The sequence below is a fragment of the Lithobates pipiens genome, unplaced genomic scaffold (assembly GCF_037356315.1).
Source record: "Lithobates pipiens isolate NorthernLeopardFrog02 unplaced genomic scaffold, aLitPip1_a1.2 Scaffold_8, whole genome shotgun sequence".
NCBI classification, from domain to species: Eukaryota; Metazoa; Chordata; class Amphibia; order Anura; family Ranidae; genus Lithobates; species Lithobates pipiens.
In genome coordinates this window covers 5800684-5819899 of record NW_027507903.1, presented here as the reverse complement: position 1 = coordinate 5819899, position 19216 = coordinate 5800684, and the positions used below count along the sequence as shown (strand labels likewise).

At 44.4% G+C, this 19216-nt stretch overlaps 1 protein-coding gene across 1 annotated transcript in view; it reads right to left on the bottom strand.

Annotated features, from left to right (window-relative positions):
• The window catches only part of LOC143964484 (integrin alpha-11-like), a 211052-nt gene that overhangs the window by 16233 nt on the left and 175603 nt on the right, over window positions 1–19216 (bottom strand). The window contains exons 23-26 of the mRNA XM_077474257.1: window positions 15572–15662; window positions 13503–13613; window positions 13252–13338; window positions 2497–2607 (exon numbers count right to left, since the gene is read on the bottom strand). Of these exons, the coding sequence (XP_077330383.1) occupies window positions 2497–2607; window positions 13252–13338; window positions 13503–13613; window positions 15572–15662 (400 nt within the window). The remainder of the gene's footprint in view (window positions 1–2496; window positions 2608–13251; window positions 13339–13502; window positions 13614–15571; window positions 15663–19216) is intronic.

Genomic DNA, 19216 nt, shown 5'->3' with positions numbered 1-19216 from the left:
CAGTCATGCTCATAGGTGGCTATACAGTAAGTGTTTTGGTTCTCTATATGATCTTGGTAATTACATGGAGGAATCGCATGTAAAATTTGTTTAGTTCCAAATTCCTTTTTTTTTTTAATTAATTTTGACAAATTCGTTAATTCCAACATTTCCGAATTTCGGAATTTTTCAATTTACGAAATTTCTGAATTTCCAAAATTCCCGAATTTCTGAATTTCGAATCTCCGAAAAATTCCGAAATTCGGAAGTTCAGAAATTGGAAATTCGGAAATTCTAAATTCGGAAATTTGAAAATTTTAAATTTCGGAGATTGGAAATTTCAGAAATTTGGAAATTTGAAAATCCAAAAATAGTGAAAAGCTGTAAGGCTGCTTTCACACTGGGGCGGTATTCAGGCTAAAAATAGCGCCTGTGTAACGCCTGAAAAAAACCGGCCCCTTTAACTCCAGTGTGAAAGCCGGAGGGCTTTCACACTGGAGCGATGCGCTGGCAGGACGATGAAAAAAGTCCTGCTAGCCGCATCTTTGCAGCGGTGAAGGAGCGGTGTATTCACCGCTCCTATACCGCTCCTACCCATTGAAATCAATGGGACACCGCGGCAATACCGCCGGCAAAGCGGCGCTTTGCAGGCGGGTTTAACCCCTTTTCGGCCGCTAGCGGGGGTTAAAACCACCCCGCTAGCGCCCGCACACCGCCGCTAAAACGACAGTAAAGCGCCGCTAAAAATAGCGTCACTTTACCGCCGACGCCGCTCCCGCTGCAGTGTGAAAGCAGCCTAAATGCAAAGGAATGAAAATCCAAAAATTCAAAAACCCCAAAATCTGAAAATAACTAACTAATAATAACTATTAACCACTTCCCGACCGGCGCACGCCGATGTACGTCGGCAGAATGGCACGGGCAGGCATATTGGCGTACAGGTATGTCCAGTTTTAAATGCCGCCGTGCCGGTCAGGACCCCCGTGAGTCCGGTCGTAGGTCCCCGCGATTGTCTCACGGGACCGCTGAACGAGGAGATGCCGTTGTAAACAGCATCTCCCCGTTCTGCCTAGCAACAAATGAGGCTGATCTCTGCTCCATGTGATTGGAGCAGAGATCAGTGTTCACTAAAACAAAGCCCAGCCCCCCCACAGTTAGTAACACACCCCTACGAACACTTAACCCCTACACTGCCACCCCCTGGTTAACCCCTTCACTGCCAGTGTCATTTACACAGGAATCACTGCATTTGTATAGCACTGATTACTGTATAAATGACAATGGTCCCAAAAATGTGTCAAAAATGTCCGATGGGTCCCCCACAATGTCGCAGTCACAATAAAAAATCGCTGATCGCTGCTATTACTAGTAAAAAAAAAAAATTATTAATAAAAATGCCATAAAACTATCCCCTATTTTGTAAACGCTATAACTTTTGCGCAAACCAATCAATAATCGCTTATTGTGATTTTTTTTTACCAAAAATATGTAGAAGAATACGTATCGGCCTAAACTGAGGGAAAGTTTTTTTTTTTAGATATTTTTGGGGGATATTTATTATAACAAAAAGTAAAAAATAATGCATTTTTTTCAAAATTGTCGCTCTATTTTTGTTTATAGCGCAAAAAATAAAAAACGCAGGGGTGATCAAATACCACCAAAAGAAAGCTCTATTTGTGGGAAAAAAAGGACGTCAATTTTGTTTGGGAGCAACGTCGCACGATCACGCAATTGTCAGTTAAAGCGATGCAGTGCCGAATCACAAAAAGTGGTCTGGTCTTAAGCCAGCAAAATGGTCCGGTCTGAAAGTGGTTAAGTTATAGGTATTCAAATTTCCAAATTTGCGAATTCCGAATTTTAGAATTTTTGGAATTCGAAAATTTGGAAATTCAAAAATGTGAAAATCCAAAAACTCGAAAATCTGAAAAAAAGAAAGAAAATCAGTAACATTCTAAATAATAACTAACTAATAATAACTATTAAATTATAGGTATTGGAATTTCCTTTCAAGTTTGGCTATTAGTGAACGTAACAAATACGAATTTATCCAAAGTTCAAAAATTCGGAAATTCGGAATTCAAAAATATGGAATTCGAAACTTCGAAAAATGCGAAATTCGGAAATTTGCAATTTGGAAATCCAAAAATTCAGAAATGCTGAAATCCGAAATTCGGAAATCCGAAAATTCGGAAATTAGAAATTCAGAAATTCGAAAATTCAAAATTCGGAAATTCGAAAATTCAAAATTCGGAAATCCGAAAATTCAAAATTCAGAAATCCGAAAATTCTAAATTCATAAATTCGAACATTCTAAATTCGGAAATTCGAAAATTCTGAATTTGAAAATCTGAAAATTCGAAAATCCAAATTTTCGTATTTCTGAATTTTAGAAATGTTCAAATTTCCAAAAAAAAGCAAAAAAAAACGAATGAAACGAAACCGAAAACAAACACATTTTTTGTCAGTGCACATGTCTAATGGATGGTCAACACCCTCTTTACACCTGACATTCCTTACCGCTTGGAATGTTCTGCTCCACAATCTCCCATGGAGGGTGAGTGTTGCTTCCTGATTGGACGCCAGGCTCATAGTGCAATCAATGGATACAACATCCGAGTTACTGTGATTCTGAAATAAATAATACGTTAATGTGCATTTTTTGCCAAAACATTACTACATCTTTTACATTTTGGTAAAAATTGTCACTAAGCTCCCCATTTACACGGGACGGGCCGCGGTTGGCAAGTAATCGTTAGGTGATAGGAGAGACGGCACAAAACCTGCAGAGTGTAGCAAGTCAAATCCAGAAAATGTATTAATAAAAATGTAAAAAATGCACTCACAGGGATTAAAGTGATAGATGAATGGTGGGAATACCACTGGCTCATTGCACATCGAGGAAGCCAGAAATCTCTGATGGGAACTCCTGTGGCCTCAGAACTGCTGCGTAAGGACAAGTACAAGCCGGGGTCCACCCTCCTCTGATGCCACCCTTGAAGATGAGCAGTAGGATGCATTTCAAGCCTTCAAGGAATCTCACCTCTTCCTCAGCCCAGGTTTTCTTTGGGGCACGCTGGCAGGCAGTTTCACCTACTGAACATGATATGGTCTACTTTTTTTTGCAGAGCAACGTGCATGTGCGTGGGGCCACTCGGTGACCATTTGTCAGGAGTACCCAGATCTGAACCCACAACCTCTGCTGTATCTGGCAGTATCTCTTCTTGCTGATCCACCTGAGATGCTGAACAGCTCCCTCCCTGATTCCTTAGACAATCTTGCCTTGAACCTTGTTTCTGGTGAACCTTTAACTCTTTGCTCCTCCTGTGAACTTCCTATTTAAGCCATGCCTTTGCACTTCCTGTTTGCCAGATTATTGGGCTCTCTTCAGCCAATATCTCGCTCTTGTCACTCCTGCTGCCATCCATATCTTCACTACCACCCGTTAGCAACCTTCAGCTTGTTCCCAACCTGCAACCACTTGTTAGAGACCTTTGGCTTGTTTACTGACTACGCTTTGGCTTGATCTCTACCTGCTATATCTGCTACTGGAACCTGGCCTGCTCAAATCCTGGTGGGGAGATCCTGAGGACCGCGACCTGGTACTAACATTCAGTAAACACCATCAGGAGTTCTGGTGAATACTGGTTAGTGCTTAGACCCTGCACCTTGGATGAGCCTGTGTCTGACTACGCTTCTGCTTGATCTCTACCTGCTATATGTGCTACTGGACCCCGGCTTGCTCACCTCCTGGTGGGGAGATACTGAGGACCGTGACCTGGCACTTGTCAGGGCTGGCTTAGCCATTCCTTCTCTGGGCTGGTTGCTCAGCTGTTGGCTAATTGCCAGCTCTCTTCTCTCTCCACAGTTACCAGCTGTTCCTTATCCAGCTTGTCTGACCTGCCTACTTTGAGCTGCCCAGCTCACTTCATATCTGCCTTCGCCTTGGTCACATCACAAGAAACCATCTCCTGCGGTTCTGTTTAAAGACTGGCTTGCTGACATCCCTACTGGCTCCTTATCCTGCTTGCTGTTGCTCCACTTGGATCCCTGACTTCTGGCCTGGCTGATTACCCGATCTGGTTATTGAACTCCAGACTGGCTGACTACTCGATCCGGTTACTGGACTCTGGCTATGCTTTGACTACACTTTTTCTATTTACCTTTTTATTTTTATTTAACCACTTCCCGACCAGCGCACGACGATGTACGTCGACAGAATGGCACGGGCAGGCATATTGGCGTACATGTACGTCCAATATTCGTTGCCGCCGTGCCATCGGGAGCGCGCCGCCAGCGGCGCGCTCCCGCGCTGGTCGGGACCCCCGTGAGTCCGGTCGCGGGACCCGCGGACTCGATCGCCGCGGGCATCCCCGCGATCGTCTCACGGAGCGGCCGAATGGAGGAAATGCTGTATAAACAACATTTTTCCATTCTGCCTAGCAACTAGTGACGCTGATCTCTGCTCCATGTGATTGGAGCAGAGATCAGTGTACACTAAATGAAAGCCCAACCCCCCCACAGTTAGTAACACACCCCTAGGAACACTTAACCCCTACACTGCCACCCACTGGTTAACCCTTTCACTGCCAGTGTCATTTACACAGGAATCACTGCATTTATATAGCAGTGATTACTGTATAAATGACAATGGTCCCAAAAATGTGTCAAAAATGTCCGATGGGTCCCCCACAATGTCACAGTCACAATAAAAATCGCAGATCGCCGCCATTACTAGTAAAAAAAAAAAATAATAAAAAATTATTAATAAAAATGCTATAAAACTATCCCTATTTTGTAAACGCTATAACTTTTGCGCAAACCAATCAATAATCGCTTATTGCGATTTTTTTTACCAAAAATATGTAGAAGAATACGTATCGGCCTAAACTGAGGGAAAAAAATGTTTTTTTTTATATATTTTTGGGGGATATTTATTATTACAAAAAGTAAAAAATAATGCGTTTTTTTCAAAATTATCGCTCTATTTTTGTTTATAGCGCAAAAAATAAACACCGCAGGGGTGATCAAATACCACCAAAAGAAAGCTCTATTTGTGGGAAAAAAAGGACGTTAATTTTGTTTGGGAGCCACGTCGCACGACCGCGCAATTGTCAGTTAAAGCGACGCAGTGCCGAATCGCAAAAAGTGGTCTGGTCTTTGACCAGCAAATTGGTCCGGTCTGAAAGTGGTTAATAAACAAGTGTGATTTAATTGTACTTCTGTCTCGGTCTGATTCATGGCTTCTGACAGTACTAACATTCAGCAAAACCCATCTCCACCATCAGGAGTTCTGGTGAATACCGGTTAGTGCTTAGACCCCGCACCTCGGGAGAACCTGTGTCATCTGCCAGGGTGACCTGCTTGTGTACTCACCTTGCTGGTCGGTGGGAGCCTCTCTACTGCTATAGCTACTGCTCTCTGAACCTGACCTTTGACCATGACATCATTTCAGGTAGGATAAGAGACTGAGGTCTGTAAAATGCATGCCTCAATTGCTTGGTTTTGCCACATTTACAGCGACTATGTGAAAGAGGCCTAGCACACCTAAGTTTATAGACTGGTTGAGGACCTAGTGATATTCCTTAAGCTTAGGAAGTTGCTATCAGTAGCACTTAATAATATAAAGATAGTTTTCTATTTAAGATACATTAGTTTATTCAGCATGAAATGGAGCTTAGTTATGCAGCAGGAGGCTGTATATTCTGCAATTTTTACATTTTTGGTAAACTCATTCAATGAATCCAAGCTCTGCAAGCTAACATGCACTGCATTGATGCATTCACACAATGTCACAATAACCACGAGATAAAACAAAGTTCAGAAATATTCCTTTATCCCATTGTTTTGCGTAACTACGTACACTACAAACCGTATGATTGAATCGGTTCTGATGTCGCTGTTTTACTAACCTGACAGCTTATTATTCTAAATAGTAAACCTTCATTTTGTTTGCAAATATTAAAGATTCTAGCAAGAATGAGTCCTTACATTTAAAGAGCACCTGTCATTTCAGATCCATCATGGCGGTGTCTGTTAGTGGGCATCCGCTCACCCGCTGCCGCCACGTCCCTCACCTTGTTGTGTCACTGCCGCATCACCAGCCGTCCCATTAAAGAGAATGAGACTGTCGGTGAGTCAACAGCAGGTCAGAGGAGGAGCCACCAGCGGGTCAGAGGAGGAGCCACCAGGGGGTCGGAGGAGGAGCCAACAGCGGGGTCGGAGGAGGAGCCAACAGCGGGGTTAGAGAAGGAGCCGCTGCGGGAAAGAGATGACAGTTGCCTGATTCAAAGAAAGTACGGTGTGTGCAGCGCACCATGGTAAAAATTATGTGTAGTTTTTATTGCACTGAATATTATTATAAAGGTATATAGAGTGCAGGGGAACATTAGTAGGTGACTCTAAGAGTTAAAGGGTCAGGATAATTGACGAGGAGTCAGTAGTAAGTGATGCAGAGTTCAGGGGTCAGTAGGAATGGATGCAGAGTTCAGGGGAAGGGAGGCAGAGTTTGGGGATCAGTAAGAGGGGACACAGAGGTCAGTATAAAGAACGCAGAGTTCAGAGGTCAATATGAAGGGGCACAGAGTTCAGGGGACAGTAGGAAGGGATGCAGAATTGGGGGATCAGCGAGAAGGGACAAAGAATTCAGGGGTCAGTCTGAAGGGATGCAAAGTTCAGGAGAAGGGAGACAGAATTCGGGGATCAGGGGGAAGGGGTGAAGAGTTTAGAGGTCAGTATAAAGGGACGCAGAGTTCAGGGGTCAGTATAAAGGGACTCCAGGGTTCAGGGATCAGTATAAAGGGACGCAGAGTTCAGGGATCAGTATAAAGGGACTCCGGGGTTCAGGGGTCAGTAGGAAGGGATGCAAAGTTCAGGGATCAGTAGTGACGCAGAGTTTGGGGATCAGTAGAAAGGGATGGAAAGTTCAGGGGTCATTAGGAAGAAATGCAGAGTTCATAGGAAGGGACACAGAGTTCAGGGATCTGTAGGAAGGGACACAGGGTTCAGGGATCTGTAGGAAGGGACACAGGGTTCAGGGATCTGTAGGAAGCGACACAGGGTTCAGGGATCTGTAGGAAGCGACACCAGGTTCAGGGGTCAGTGGGAAGGGAAGCAAAGTCCAGGTGTCAGTAGTAAATGATGTAGAGTTTGGTAATCGGTAGGAAGGGATGCAGAGTTCAGAGGTCAGTAGGAAGGGATGAAGAATTCAGGGGATAATAGGAAGGCATTCAAAGTTCATAGGAAGGGAAGCAAAGTTCAGGGGTCAGTAGTAAGTGATGCAGAGTTCAGGGATCAGTAGGAAGGGACACAGAGTTCAGAGGTCAGTAGGATGAGATGCAGAGTTCAGGGGTCAGTAGGAAAGGGAGGTAGAGTTCAGGGGTCAGTAAGAAGTGACGCAGAGTTTGGGGGTCAGTAGAACGGGATGCAGAGTTCAGGGGTCAGTAGGAAAGGGATGTAGAGTTTAGGGTCAGTGGAAGAGGGACGCTGAGTTCAGGGGTCAGTAGGAAAGGGATGCAGAGTTCAGGGGTCAGTAGGAAAGGGATGCAGAGTTCAGGGGTCAGTAGGATGGGATGCAGAGTACAGGGGTCAGTAGGATGGGATGCAGAGTTCAGGGGTCAGTAGGAAAGGGATATAAGGATGCAGAGTTCAGGTTCAGTAGGAAAGGGATGCAGAGTTCAGGGTCAGTAGGATGGGACACAGAGTTCAGGGTCAGTAGGATAGGATGCAGAGTTCAGGGGTCAGCCGCTGCGGGAAAGAGATGACAGTTGCCTGATTCAAAGAAAGTACGGTGTGTGCAGCGCACCATGGTAAAAATTATGTGTAGTTTTTATTGCACTGAATATTAGTTTAAAGGTATATAGAGTGCAGGGGAACATTAGTAGGTGACTCTAAGAGTTAAAGGGTCAGGATAATTGACGAGGAGTCAGTAGTAAGTGATGCAGAGTTCAGGGGTCAGTAGGAATGGATGCAGAGTTCAGGGGAAGGGAGGCAGAGTTTGGGGATCAGTAAGAGGGGACACAGAGGTCAGTATAAAGAACGCAGAGTTCAGAGGTCAATATGAAGGGGCACAGAGTTCAGGGGACAGTAGGAAGGGATGCAGAATTGGGGGATCAGCGAGAAGGAACAAAGAATTCAGGGGTCAGTCTGAAGGGATGCAAAGTTCAGGAGAAGGGAGGCAGAATTCGGGGATCAGGGGGAAGGGGTGAAGAGTTTAGAGGTCAGTATAAAGGGACGCAGAGTTCAGGGGTCAGTATAAAGGGACTCCAGGGTTCAGGGATCAGTATAAAGGGACGCAGAGTTCAGGGATCAGTATAAAGGGACTCCGGGATTCAGGGGTCAGTAGGAAGGGATGCAAAGTTCAGGGATCAGTAGTGACGCAGAGTTTGGGGATCAGTAGAAAGGGATGGAAAGTTCAGGGGTCATTAGGAAGAAATGCAGAGTTCATAGGAAGGGACACAGAGTTCAGGGATCTGTAGGAAGGGACACAGGGTTCAGGGATCTGTAGGAAGGGACACAGGGTTCAGGGATCTGTAGGAAGCGACACAGGGTTCAGGGATCTGTAGGAAGCGACACCAGGTTCAGGGGTCAGTGGGAAGGGAAGCAAAGTCCAGGTGTCAGTAGTAAATGATGTAGAGTTTGAGAATCGGTAGGAAGGGATGCAGAGTTCAGAGGTCAGTAGGAAGGGATGAAGAATTCAGGGGATAATAGGAAGGCATTCAAAGTTCATAGGAAGGGAAGCAAAGTTCAGGGGTCAGTAGTAAGTGATGCAGAGTTCGGAGATCAGTAGGAAGGGACACAGAGTTCAGAGGTCAGTAGGATGAGATGCAGAGTTCAGGGGTCAGTAGGAAAGGGAGGTAGAGTTCAGGGGTCAGTAAGAAGTGACGCAGAGTTTGGGGGTCAGTAGAACGGGATGCGGAGTTCAGGGGTCAGTAGGAAAGGGATGTAGAGTTTAGGGTCAGTGGAAGAGGGACGCTGAGTTCAGGGGTCAGTAGGAAAGGGATGCAGAGTTCAGGGGTCAGTAGGAAAGGGATGCAGAGTTCAGGGGTCAGTAGGATGGGATGCAGAGTACAGGGGTCAGTAGGATGGGATGCAGAGTTCTGGGGTCAGTAGGACAGAATGCAGAGTTTGGGGGTCAGTAGAACGGGATGCAGAGTTCAGGGGTCAGTAGGAAAGGGATGTAGAGTTTAGGGTCAGTGGAAGAGGGACGCTGAGTTCAGGGGTCAGTAGGAAAGGGATGCAGAGTTCAGGGGTCAGTAGGAAAGGGATGCAGAGTTCAGGGGTCAGTAGGATGGGATGCAGAGTACAGGGGTCAGTAGGATGGGATGCAGAGTTCAGGGGTCAGTAGGAAAGGGATATAAGGATGCAGAGTTCAGGTTCAGTAGGAAAGGGATGCAGAGTTCAGGGTCAGTAGGATGGGACACAGAGTTCAGGGTCAGTAGGATAGGATGCAGAGTTCAGGGGTCAGCCGCTGCGGGAAAGAGATGACAGTTGCCTGATTCAAAGAAAGTACGGTGTGTGCAGCGCACCATGGTAAAAATTATGTGTAGTTTTTATTGCACTGAATATTAGTTTAAAGGTATATAGAGTGCAGGGGAACATTAGTAGGTGACTCTAAGAGTTAAAGGGTCAGGATAATTGACGAGGAGTCAGTAGTAAGTGATGCAGAGTTCAGGGGTCAGTAGGAATGGATGCAGAGTTCAGGGGAAGGGAGGCAGAGTTTGGGGATCAGTAAGAGGGGACACAGAGGTCAGTATAAAGAACGCAGAGTTCAGAGGTCAATATGAAGGGGCACAGAGTTCAGGGGACAGTAGGAAGGGATGCAGAATTGGGGGATCAGCGAGAAGGAACAAAGAATTCAGGGGTCAGTCTGAAGGGATGCAAAGTTCAGGAGAAGGGAGGCAGAATTCGGGGATCAGGGGGAAGGGGTGAAGAGTTTAGAGGTCAGTATAAAGGGACGCAGAGTTCAGGGGTCAGTATAAAGGGACTCCAGGGTTCAGGGATCAGTATAAAGGGACGCAGAGTTCAGGGATCAGTATAAAGGGACTCCGGGATTCAGGGGTCAGTAGGAAGGGATGCAAAGTTCAGGGATCAGTAGTGACGCAGAGTTTGGGGATCAGTAGAAAGGGATGGAAAGTTCAGGGGTCATTAGGAAGAAATGCAGAGTTCATAGGAAGGGACACAGAGTTCAGGGATCTGTAGGAAGGGACACAGGGTTCAGGGATCTGTAGGAAGGGACACAGGGTTCAGGGATCTGTAGGAAGCGACACAGGGTTCAGGGATCTGTAGGAAGCGACACCAGGTTCAGGGGTCAGTGGGAAGGGAAGCAAAGTCCAGGTGTCAGTAGTAAATGATGTAGAGTTTGAGAATCGGTAGGAAGGGATGCAGAGTTCAGAGGTCAGTAGGAAGGGATGAAGAATTCAGGGGATAATAGGAAGGCATTCAAAGTTCATAGGAAGGGAAGCAAAGTTCAGGGGTCAGTAGTAAGTGATGCAGAGTTCGGAGATCAGTAGGAAGGGACACAGAGTTCAGAGGTCAGTAGGATGAGATGCAGAGTTCAGGGGTCAGTAGGAAAGGGAGGTAGAGTTCAGGGGTCAGTAAGAAGTGACGCAGAGTTTGGGGGTCAGTAGAACGGGATGCGGAGTTCAGGGGTCAGTAGGAAAGGGATGTAGAGTTTAGGGTCAGTGGAAGAGGGACGCTGAGTTCAGGGGTCAGTAGGAAAGGGATGCAGAGTTCAGGGGTCAGTAGGAAAGGGATGCAGAGTTCAGGGGTCAGTAGGATGGGATGCAGAGTACAGGGGTCAGTAGGATGGGATGCAGAGTTCTGGGGTCAGTAGGACAGAATGCAGAGTTTGGGGGTCAGTAGGACGGGATGTAGAGTTCAGGGTCGGTAAGAAAGGGACGCTGAGTTCAGGGGTCAGTAGGATGGGATGCAGAGTTCAGGGTCGGTAAAAAAGGGACGCTGAGTTCAGGGGTCAGTAGGATGGGATGCAGAGTTCGGGGGTCAGTAGAAAAGGGATGTAGATTTCAGGGGTCAGTAGGAAGGGACGCAGAGTTCAGGGGTCAGTAGGAAGGGATGTACAATTCAGGGGATAATAGGAGGCATTCAAAGTTCATAGGAAGGGATGCAGAGTTCAGGGGTCAATGGGAGGGCAAGCAAAGTTCAGGGGTCAGTAGTAAGTGATGCAGAGTTCGGGGATCAGTAGTAAGGGATGCAAACTTCAGGGGTCAGTAGGTAGGGACACAGAGTTTGGGGGTCAGTAGGATGGGATTCAGAGTTTGGGGTTCAGTAGGACAGGATTCAGAGTTCCGGGTCGGTAGGAAAGGGATGTAGAGTTCAGGGGTCAGTAAGGAAAGGGATGCAGGTTTTAGGGGTCAGTAGAAAGGGATGGAGAGTTTGGGGGTCAGTAGGAAGGGATGCAGAGTTTAGGGGTCAGTAGGAAGGGACGCAAATTTCAGGGGTCAGTAAAAAGGGATGGAGAATTCGGGGATCAGTAGTAAGTGATGCAGAGTTCAGGATCAGTAGGAAGGGTTTCAGTTTCGGGATCAGTTTGGAATTCAATAGTGAATAGTAAGTGATACATAGTTCAGGGGTCAATAGGAAGGGACCCAGACTTCAGGGGTTTGTAGGACAGGATGCAGAGTTCAGGGGTTAATAATAGGTGATGCAAAGGTAAGTTACACAGAGTTCAGGGGTCAGTAGTAAGTGATGCAGTGTTCGTGGATCAGTAGGATGGAATGCAGAGTTCAGTGGTCAGTAGTAAGTTAAACAAAGTTCAGGGGTCAGTAGGATGGGATACAGAGTTTTCAGGGTCAGTAGGAAAGGGATATAAGGATGCAGAGTTCAGGTTCAGTAGGAAAGGGATGCAGAGTTCAGGGTCAGTAGGATGGGACGCAGAGTTCAGGGTCAGTAGGATAGGATGCAGAGTTCAGGGTCAGTAGGATGGGACGCAGAGTTCAGGGTCAGTAGGATAGGATGCAGAGTTCAGGGGTCAGTAGGAAAGGGATGCAGAGTTCAGGGTAAGTAGGATGGGATGCAGAGTTTAGAGGTCAGTAGGATGGGATGCAGAGTTAAGGGGTCAGTAGGAAAGGGATGCAGAGTTCAGGGGTCAGTAGGACGGAATGCAGAGTTTGGGGGTAAGTAGGTAAGGGATGTAGAGTTCAGAGGTAAGTAGGAAAGGGATGTAGAGTTCAGGGGTCAATAGGAAAGGATGGAGAGTTCAAGGGTAAGTAGGAAAGGGACACGGAGTTCAGGGTCAGTAGGATGGGATGCAGAGTTCAGGGGTCAGTAGGAAGGGATGCAGAGTTCAGGGGTCAGTAGGATGGGATGCAGAGTTCAGGGGTCAGTAGGGTGGGATGCAGAGTTCAGGGGTCAGTAGAAAAAGGAATGCCGAGGTCAGTAGGATGGGATGCAGAGTTCAGGGGTCAGTAGGAAGGAATGCAGAGTTCAGGGGTCAGTAGGAAAGGATGGAGAGTTCAAGGGTAAGTAGTATGTGAATCTCTATTCCACAGTACAGACACGCAGCCATCTCCTGCACAGCTTACCACCATCCCTGGCCTCATGGTGGTTCCTTCCTCAGCACAGGCTCTCTACCTCCTTTCCCTGGGTCCAGTAGTCGGGGCTAACGGGAAACAGAGACCTGCCCCCTGCAGACCAGCAAGTGGATCTTTGCTGCAGCTGTGAGTGACAACAGCATTGTGCAATGTGTGAGGGCACAGCGGGCCCCCCAAACTTGGGGTCCATGGGCACAGTACACATTTCACCCATAGAGGATACGCCACTGTCTCTGGGATAAGTAAATATTATCTAAATACATCTGTCATGTGTATTCCCCCTGGTGAGCTTTGTGTGTTTCTTCCACATCTGTGCAGTAATCCAGTGTGAGGCTTCCTGTAATAAAGACCACTCACTGCTGCTCTCTCTCTCTGTGTGCGGGGTGACTGGTCTTGTCTCCGCCCCTTCCTGTAGTTTTCTGCAGTGGGTGAAGCTTGCTGGGTCCCTCCCACAGCTCTGCTCTTTGCTCAGGCTATGTGAAGCCCGGTGATATTGTCAGTGCTAATTTTATATGGGAATGTCTAGGTTTGCAAAAGCATTTTTTCACACAAACTGGATTTATACTCTTTGTGGTTATTTAGGAATATATATATATATATAAATGAAAGTTTTTGTGCCCGGGGTTCACCTTCACGCTCCCCAGGATAAGGGAATAATGAATGGTATTTAATAACTTCAGTGTCAGATTCCCACCCCTTCCCATCACAGGTCTATATAAGTTACCAGCTGAGGTATGTGGCTGATGTCCTCCTCCGATGGCCTCCTGCGGTAATCTGTGCTATTTCCCCAAATGTTACAGCTTTCATTGCCCTGGAACAGAAGAAGTCTTTAGTATTATAGGAGAGACTGTTAGTTGTGATTGGCCACAGCTGATCACATGGCACAGATGGGCTGTGATTGGCCCCAGTCTGTACCATGTGATCACTGTGACCAATCACGGCTAGTTCGCCCAATAATATGGTTAGATGAAGTACCTGGTCATTGGTCAGCTGTTGTAAGAGGAGCAGACGATTACCACCGCGGGTCGCCACCGGAATGGTGATCTTCACTGTGACATCCTCAGGGAAGAAGCCCAGATTCTGTATCTGTAAAACACACAAAAAGGTTTACTGGAGATCCAGAGAGCATTTTTGTAATGATGTAATAATGCCTCCTACATGTGGGCTCCTGAGGCTGCACAGCCTAAATTTCGTAAAGCCTAGGTGCGTGCGAAAATAGAAAGATTTAAACTGTCCTTCCGTTCGCTAATCTCCCTTTCCTGCTAATGTCCCAGTGTCGTGAGTCCAGTGGCGGCCCCTCCATTAGGGGCGCCAGGGCGCTGCCCCCTCTCTCCACGCCACCCCCCTTATATGTATAATGGATTTATGCATAGCACCCTCTATTCATGCATCTGGCCCCTTTCAGGATGCCGGGCTTGGAAGGAAGCCATCCATTGTGTACAACTGTCATGTGACCTGCTGTGATTGGTTACAGCTGTCACATGGTACCGACAGTGGACCTGTACAGTAAGATTGTGCCTCTGTGCGGCCCCGCGAACGGGAAGACGTCACATGCTGTCCACCCGGATTGACGAGAGGCCAATGCCGGCGTCATCCTACCATAGGCTGGGCAGGAACCAGTTAGAAAACCCTCCCCAAATTTTTTTTTACCCCACCCCCCCACATACACAGGCATAAATACTCACATTGGGTGGGCCACCGATCAGGAAAACATTGATTGTGATACACATGTTATATATCACCGTGCATGCCAGAGGGAGAGCCATATTTCTAGGACCGTTATTTATGGTTAACTCTAAACTGATGACCTGTACGAGCTTTTAAAGTGTTACCTATGGAAAAGCTAGGCCACCAAAGTGTGCTGCTGTTTCACAGATTTGAGCCGTGACATGTTGGGTATCTATTTACTCAGCGCTCATCTTTAAGGCTCCATGCGCACTAAAGCTCATAAACGGACGTTTTTGGGAGTTTGGGCGTTTTTTTTAACAGCCCATAAACTCCCCTCTATGTTGGCAGTGGAGTTAATGGGCTGTTTTCTGAATGCCATAAAATCACGTTCAGGAGTCGTTTTTTCTGACCAAAAAAAACACCAAACGCTGATAAACGTTGATAAATGCTGAAAAACATGGCTCACCAGCGTTTTTTAATGTTTTTGATCCATTGGAAAAAAAAAAAAAAAAAGCTACCGTGGCAAAATGCTAAAAAAACACTAATGCCTTGTACACACGGTCAGACATTCCGACCACAAAATCCGTTGGATTTTTTCAGATGGATTTTGTGCTAAACTGGTGCATACACACGGTCAGAACAAAGTTGTCGGAAAATCCGATAGTTCGGAACGCGATGATGTTCGTTGTGTACGACGGGATTACATTGAGGCTAATAGCCAATAACTTTGGTCTCGTAATTTGATCTGAGCATGCGTGGCACTTTGTCCGATCGGAATTCTCTACAAACGATCGGTAAAAGTCAGATCGGATTTTTTTTTTTTTTGTCGGAAAAATTTGAGATCCTGCTCTCAAATTTTATCCCTCTGAATTTTCGAGGGAAAAAGTCTGATAGAGCCCACACATGCGATCTGATTTTCTGACAATATAATCCGATCGGACCTTTTCCGTCGGAATTTCCGACCGTGCGTACAAGGCATAATAAGCGCTATTGCAAAAAACGTTAAAAAAACTTTGAAAGACTCACTGCAAAGCTACTGGTGTTTTTATAACAATATTTTAATGTCCAGTGTGCAGGGAGCCTTATATTTTCCCAAAAAGTTGGGCGATTTATTGTGTTTATGTGACCTAAAATCAACTTTAGTGTATTTTTTTACTGAAATGTTGTGTTTTATAAACTGTAAACTAATATCATGTGATATAAAAAAAAAAAATGATACTACCATTATTTAATTTTTCATGGGTTACTGCTTCCATATATAATGTTTCAGGGGGCTTACATACTATTCAAGATTAAAGTGATTTAATAAAAATGTGCAAAAAAAAAAAATGCAAAAACTGTCAGTGAAGGTCTATTTGCACAAGGCAGTCACTTACCTTAAAAGAGCAGTTGAATGGGGGCCCAATAGCATTGTATCTGTCAGCAGACCCTTGGGATGTGATCTCATACTGGTCCAGACTGGAGTGTCTGGGGGGGTAGAAGAATAGAGGTGTTAGGAGGTGTTCAGGCCCTAGAAATGCACATATATATATATATATATATATATATATATATATATATATATATATATATATATATAATATATATTTATTATATTATTATACATTTATTATATTATTATATTTTTTATATATATATACATTTAATTCTAATTTAACTCTAATATATATTTATCTCTGATAATTCGTAGCAAACCTGCCAATCAAGAAGAGTATATATATCTATCTATCTATCTATATCTATCTATATATATATATATATATTATATATATATATATATATATATATATATATATATATATATATATATATATATATATATATATATATATATAAAGGACTCTTCTTGATTGGCAGGCCTGCTAAGAATTATCAGAGATTCATTGAGAGACAGAACGTTAATATGTTCCATCTCCATATTAACTCTCAAATACCTCCTTGATGACAAACACGTGTCACAGTCCATGGATGGAGCCTCACAAATAAGATTCCATCCATGACTGTTAGCTCTTGCACATATCCGGCAGGTAATAGAAGTGGCTATAAATATGACTATGTGTCACATACACAGCCAGGCACCTCACTGGGAACGCTCCTCCTGGCTTCTGATTAAAGCACATATTCTTCATTTCGGCACTTTCTGCATTCCCAGCCTCCGCTCTACTTGGGGGTCACCCAAAGTTTCTGAACTTCTGCCTCTTTGCATAACAGCTGGAAATCAAACAAACTGGAAAATAACCGTCCGACGGTGACACTTGCCTAATGCAGAGCGGCCCGACTTACAAATGCTTGAGCTGCTAGCCCATAACAGCCAATCAAATTCCATGCTTCATTCAAAGTATGACAAATGATTGGTGATTACCTTCTCTAGTGTCTTCCTTGCTTGATTTTTCGAAAACCAGCTCAGACAAAATGTACTTTTCTAACGGGGTAGTAGCTACTTAAAATAGGCTGAGGTTGCAAGCAGTACGAGGCTCCAAAATGGGATAGATGGATATCTGCGATATCAGCTCTCTCATTATAGACAACATAAGAATTCTGTAGGCTGCTGGAGTAGTGGTTGTATGGTACCAGCTTTTACTATATATACTATGGCAGAACCCTGGGGCCACCCTAAAATGTATTAAACACACTTCTGAGTTTCAAAGTCAGAATTCTGAGTTTCAAAGTCAGAATTCTGAGTTTTAAGGTCAGAATTCTGAGATTACAAGTTTGGGCCAACCTAAAATTTATTAAACATGATTCTTAGTTTGAAAGGCGGGATTCTGAGTTTCAATGTCAGAATTCTGATATTCAAAGTCAGAATTCTGAGTTTTAAAGTCAGAATACTGAGATTACAAGTTTGGGCCATCCTAACACTTATCAAATATGATTCTTAGTTTGAAAGACAGAATTCTGAGTTTCAATGTCAGAATTCTGAGATTCAAAGTCAGAATTCTGAGTTTTAAAGTCAGAATACTGAGATTACAAGTTTGGGCCAACCTAACACTTATCAAACATGATTCTTTTCTTTGTTTGAAAGGCGGAATTCTGAGTTTCAATGTCAGAATTCTGAGATTCAAAGTCAGAATTCTGAGTTTTAAAGTCAGAATACTCAGACTACAAGTTTGGGCCAACCTAAAATTTATTAAACATGATTCTTAGTTTGAAAGGCGGAATTCTGTTTCAATGTCAGAATTCTAAGTTTTAAAGTCAGAATACTGAAATTACAAATTTGGGCCATCCTAAAATTTATTAAACATGATTCTTAGTTTGAAAGGCGGGATTCTGAGTTTCAATGTCAGAATTCTGAGATACAAAGTCAGAATTCTGAGTTTTAAAGTCAGAATACTGAGATTACAAGTTTGGGCCAACCTAAAATTTATTAAACATGATTCTTAGTTTGAAAGGCGGAATTCTGAGTTTCAATGTCAGAATTCTGAGATTCAAAGTCAGAATTCTGAGTTTTAAAGTCAGAATACTGAGATTACAAGTTTGGGCCAACCTAACACTTATCAAACATGATTCTTTTCTTTGTTTGAAAGGCGGAATTCTGAGTTTCAATGTCAGAATTCTGAGATTCAAAGTCAGAATTCTGAGTTTTAAAGTCAGAATACTGAGATTAAAAGTTTGGGCCAACCTAACACTTATCAAATATGATTCTTAGTTTGAAAGGCAGAATTCTGAGTTTCAATGTCAGAATTCTGAGATTCAAAGTCAGAATTCTGAGTTTTAAAGTCAGAATACTGAGATTAAAAGTTTGGGCCAACCTAACACTTATCAAACATGATTCTTAGTTTGAAAGGCGGAATTGTGAGTTTGAATGTCAGAATTTTGAGATTCAAAGTCAGAATACAGAGTTTACTAGTTTGGGCCATCCTAAAATTTATTAAACACAATTCCCAGGTTGAAAGTCAGAATTATGACTTTCAAACTCAAATTTGTGTTTAAAAAAAAAATAATAGGATGGCTCCCATTGCTCTTTCATAATATACAGCATGATAATCTTACTTCTATATACTGCTGAAGTATTGGCTACTTCAGAGGCCTCCAAACTACAGCCATAGGGCCACATGCATTCAGCCACTACAAGATTTTATCTGGCCCACAGCTAGGGTGAGTGGAGTATCCTTAGGAAGCACAGATTGAGGAGCCTACCTGTGGTCTCCGCTTCAACCCCCTCGCAAGTAACTGGGGGCTCTGAAGGGGACTCTGATGGGGTCTTTGATGTCAGTGGGGTGCTGATGGAGACTTTGATGTAAGAGGGGTTCTGTTAGGGACTATGATGTAAGGAGGATTCTTTTTGGGACCCTGATGTTAGGGGGGTGGGGGCTCTGATGAGGTATCTGATGTAAGGGGGAGGGGGGTTCCAAAGGGTGCCCTGAAGTAAGGGGGGCTCTGATGGGGACTTTGATGTAAGGGGGGCTCTGTTAGGGACTTTGATGTAAGGAGGATTCTTTTTGGGACCCTGATGTAAGTGGGGTGGGGGCTCTGATGGGGTATCTTATGTAAGGGGGAGGGGTGTTCCAAAGGGTGCCCTGAAGTAAGGAGGGCTCTGACATACAAGTGACTTTGACAGGGTCCATGTTGTAAGGGGGGCTCCAATGGGGACCCTGATGTAAGGGGGGTCTGATGGGGACCCTGATGTAAGGCAGAACTCTAATATAACAGGGACCTTGATGAGAACTCTGAGGGGGCTCTGGATGTAAGGAGGACTCTGTTGGGGACTCTAATGTAAGGGGGGTTCTGCTGTGCATTTTTTCCCCGAATATTTGTCAAATATACGATGTGGGTCCCGTAAAAATTTGAAAAGTTTGGAGGCCCTGGGCTATGTGATACCATCTATCTCTATACAGAAAATATAGGAATCATACTTCTATAGACTACAGGAGTAATGATTATATAGTATCAGCTCGTTCTATACATACAGAATGATAATCTTCCTTCTATATAGCTACATTGTTGCATAGAAGATACGTTTGGAAAAAGACAAGTCCATCCTATGTGTTTATCCCAATTTGAGTCTTCTATGCATATACATA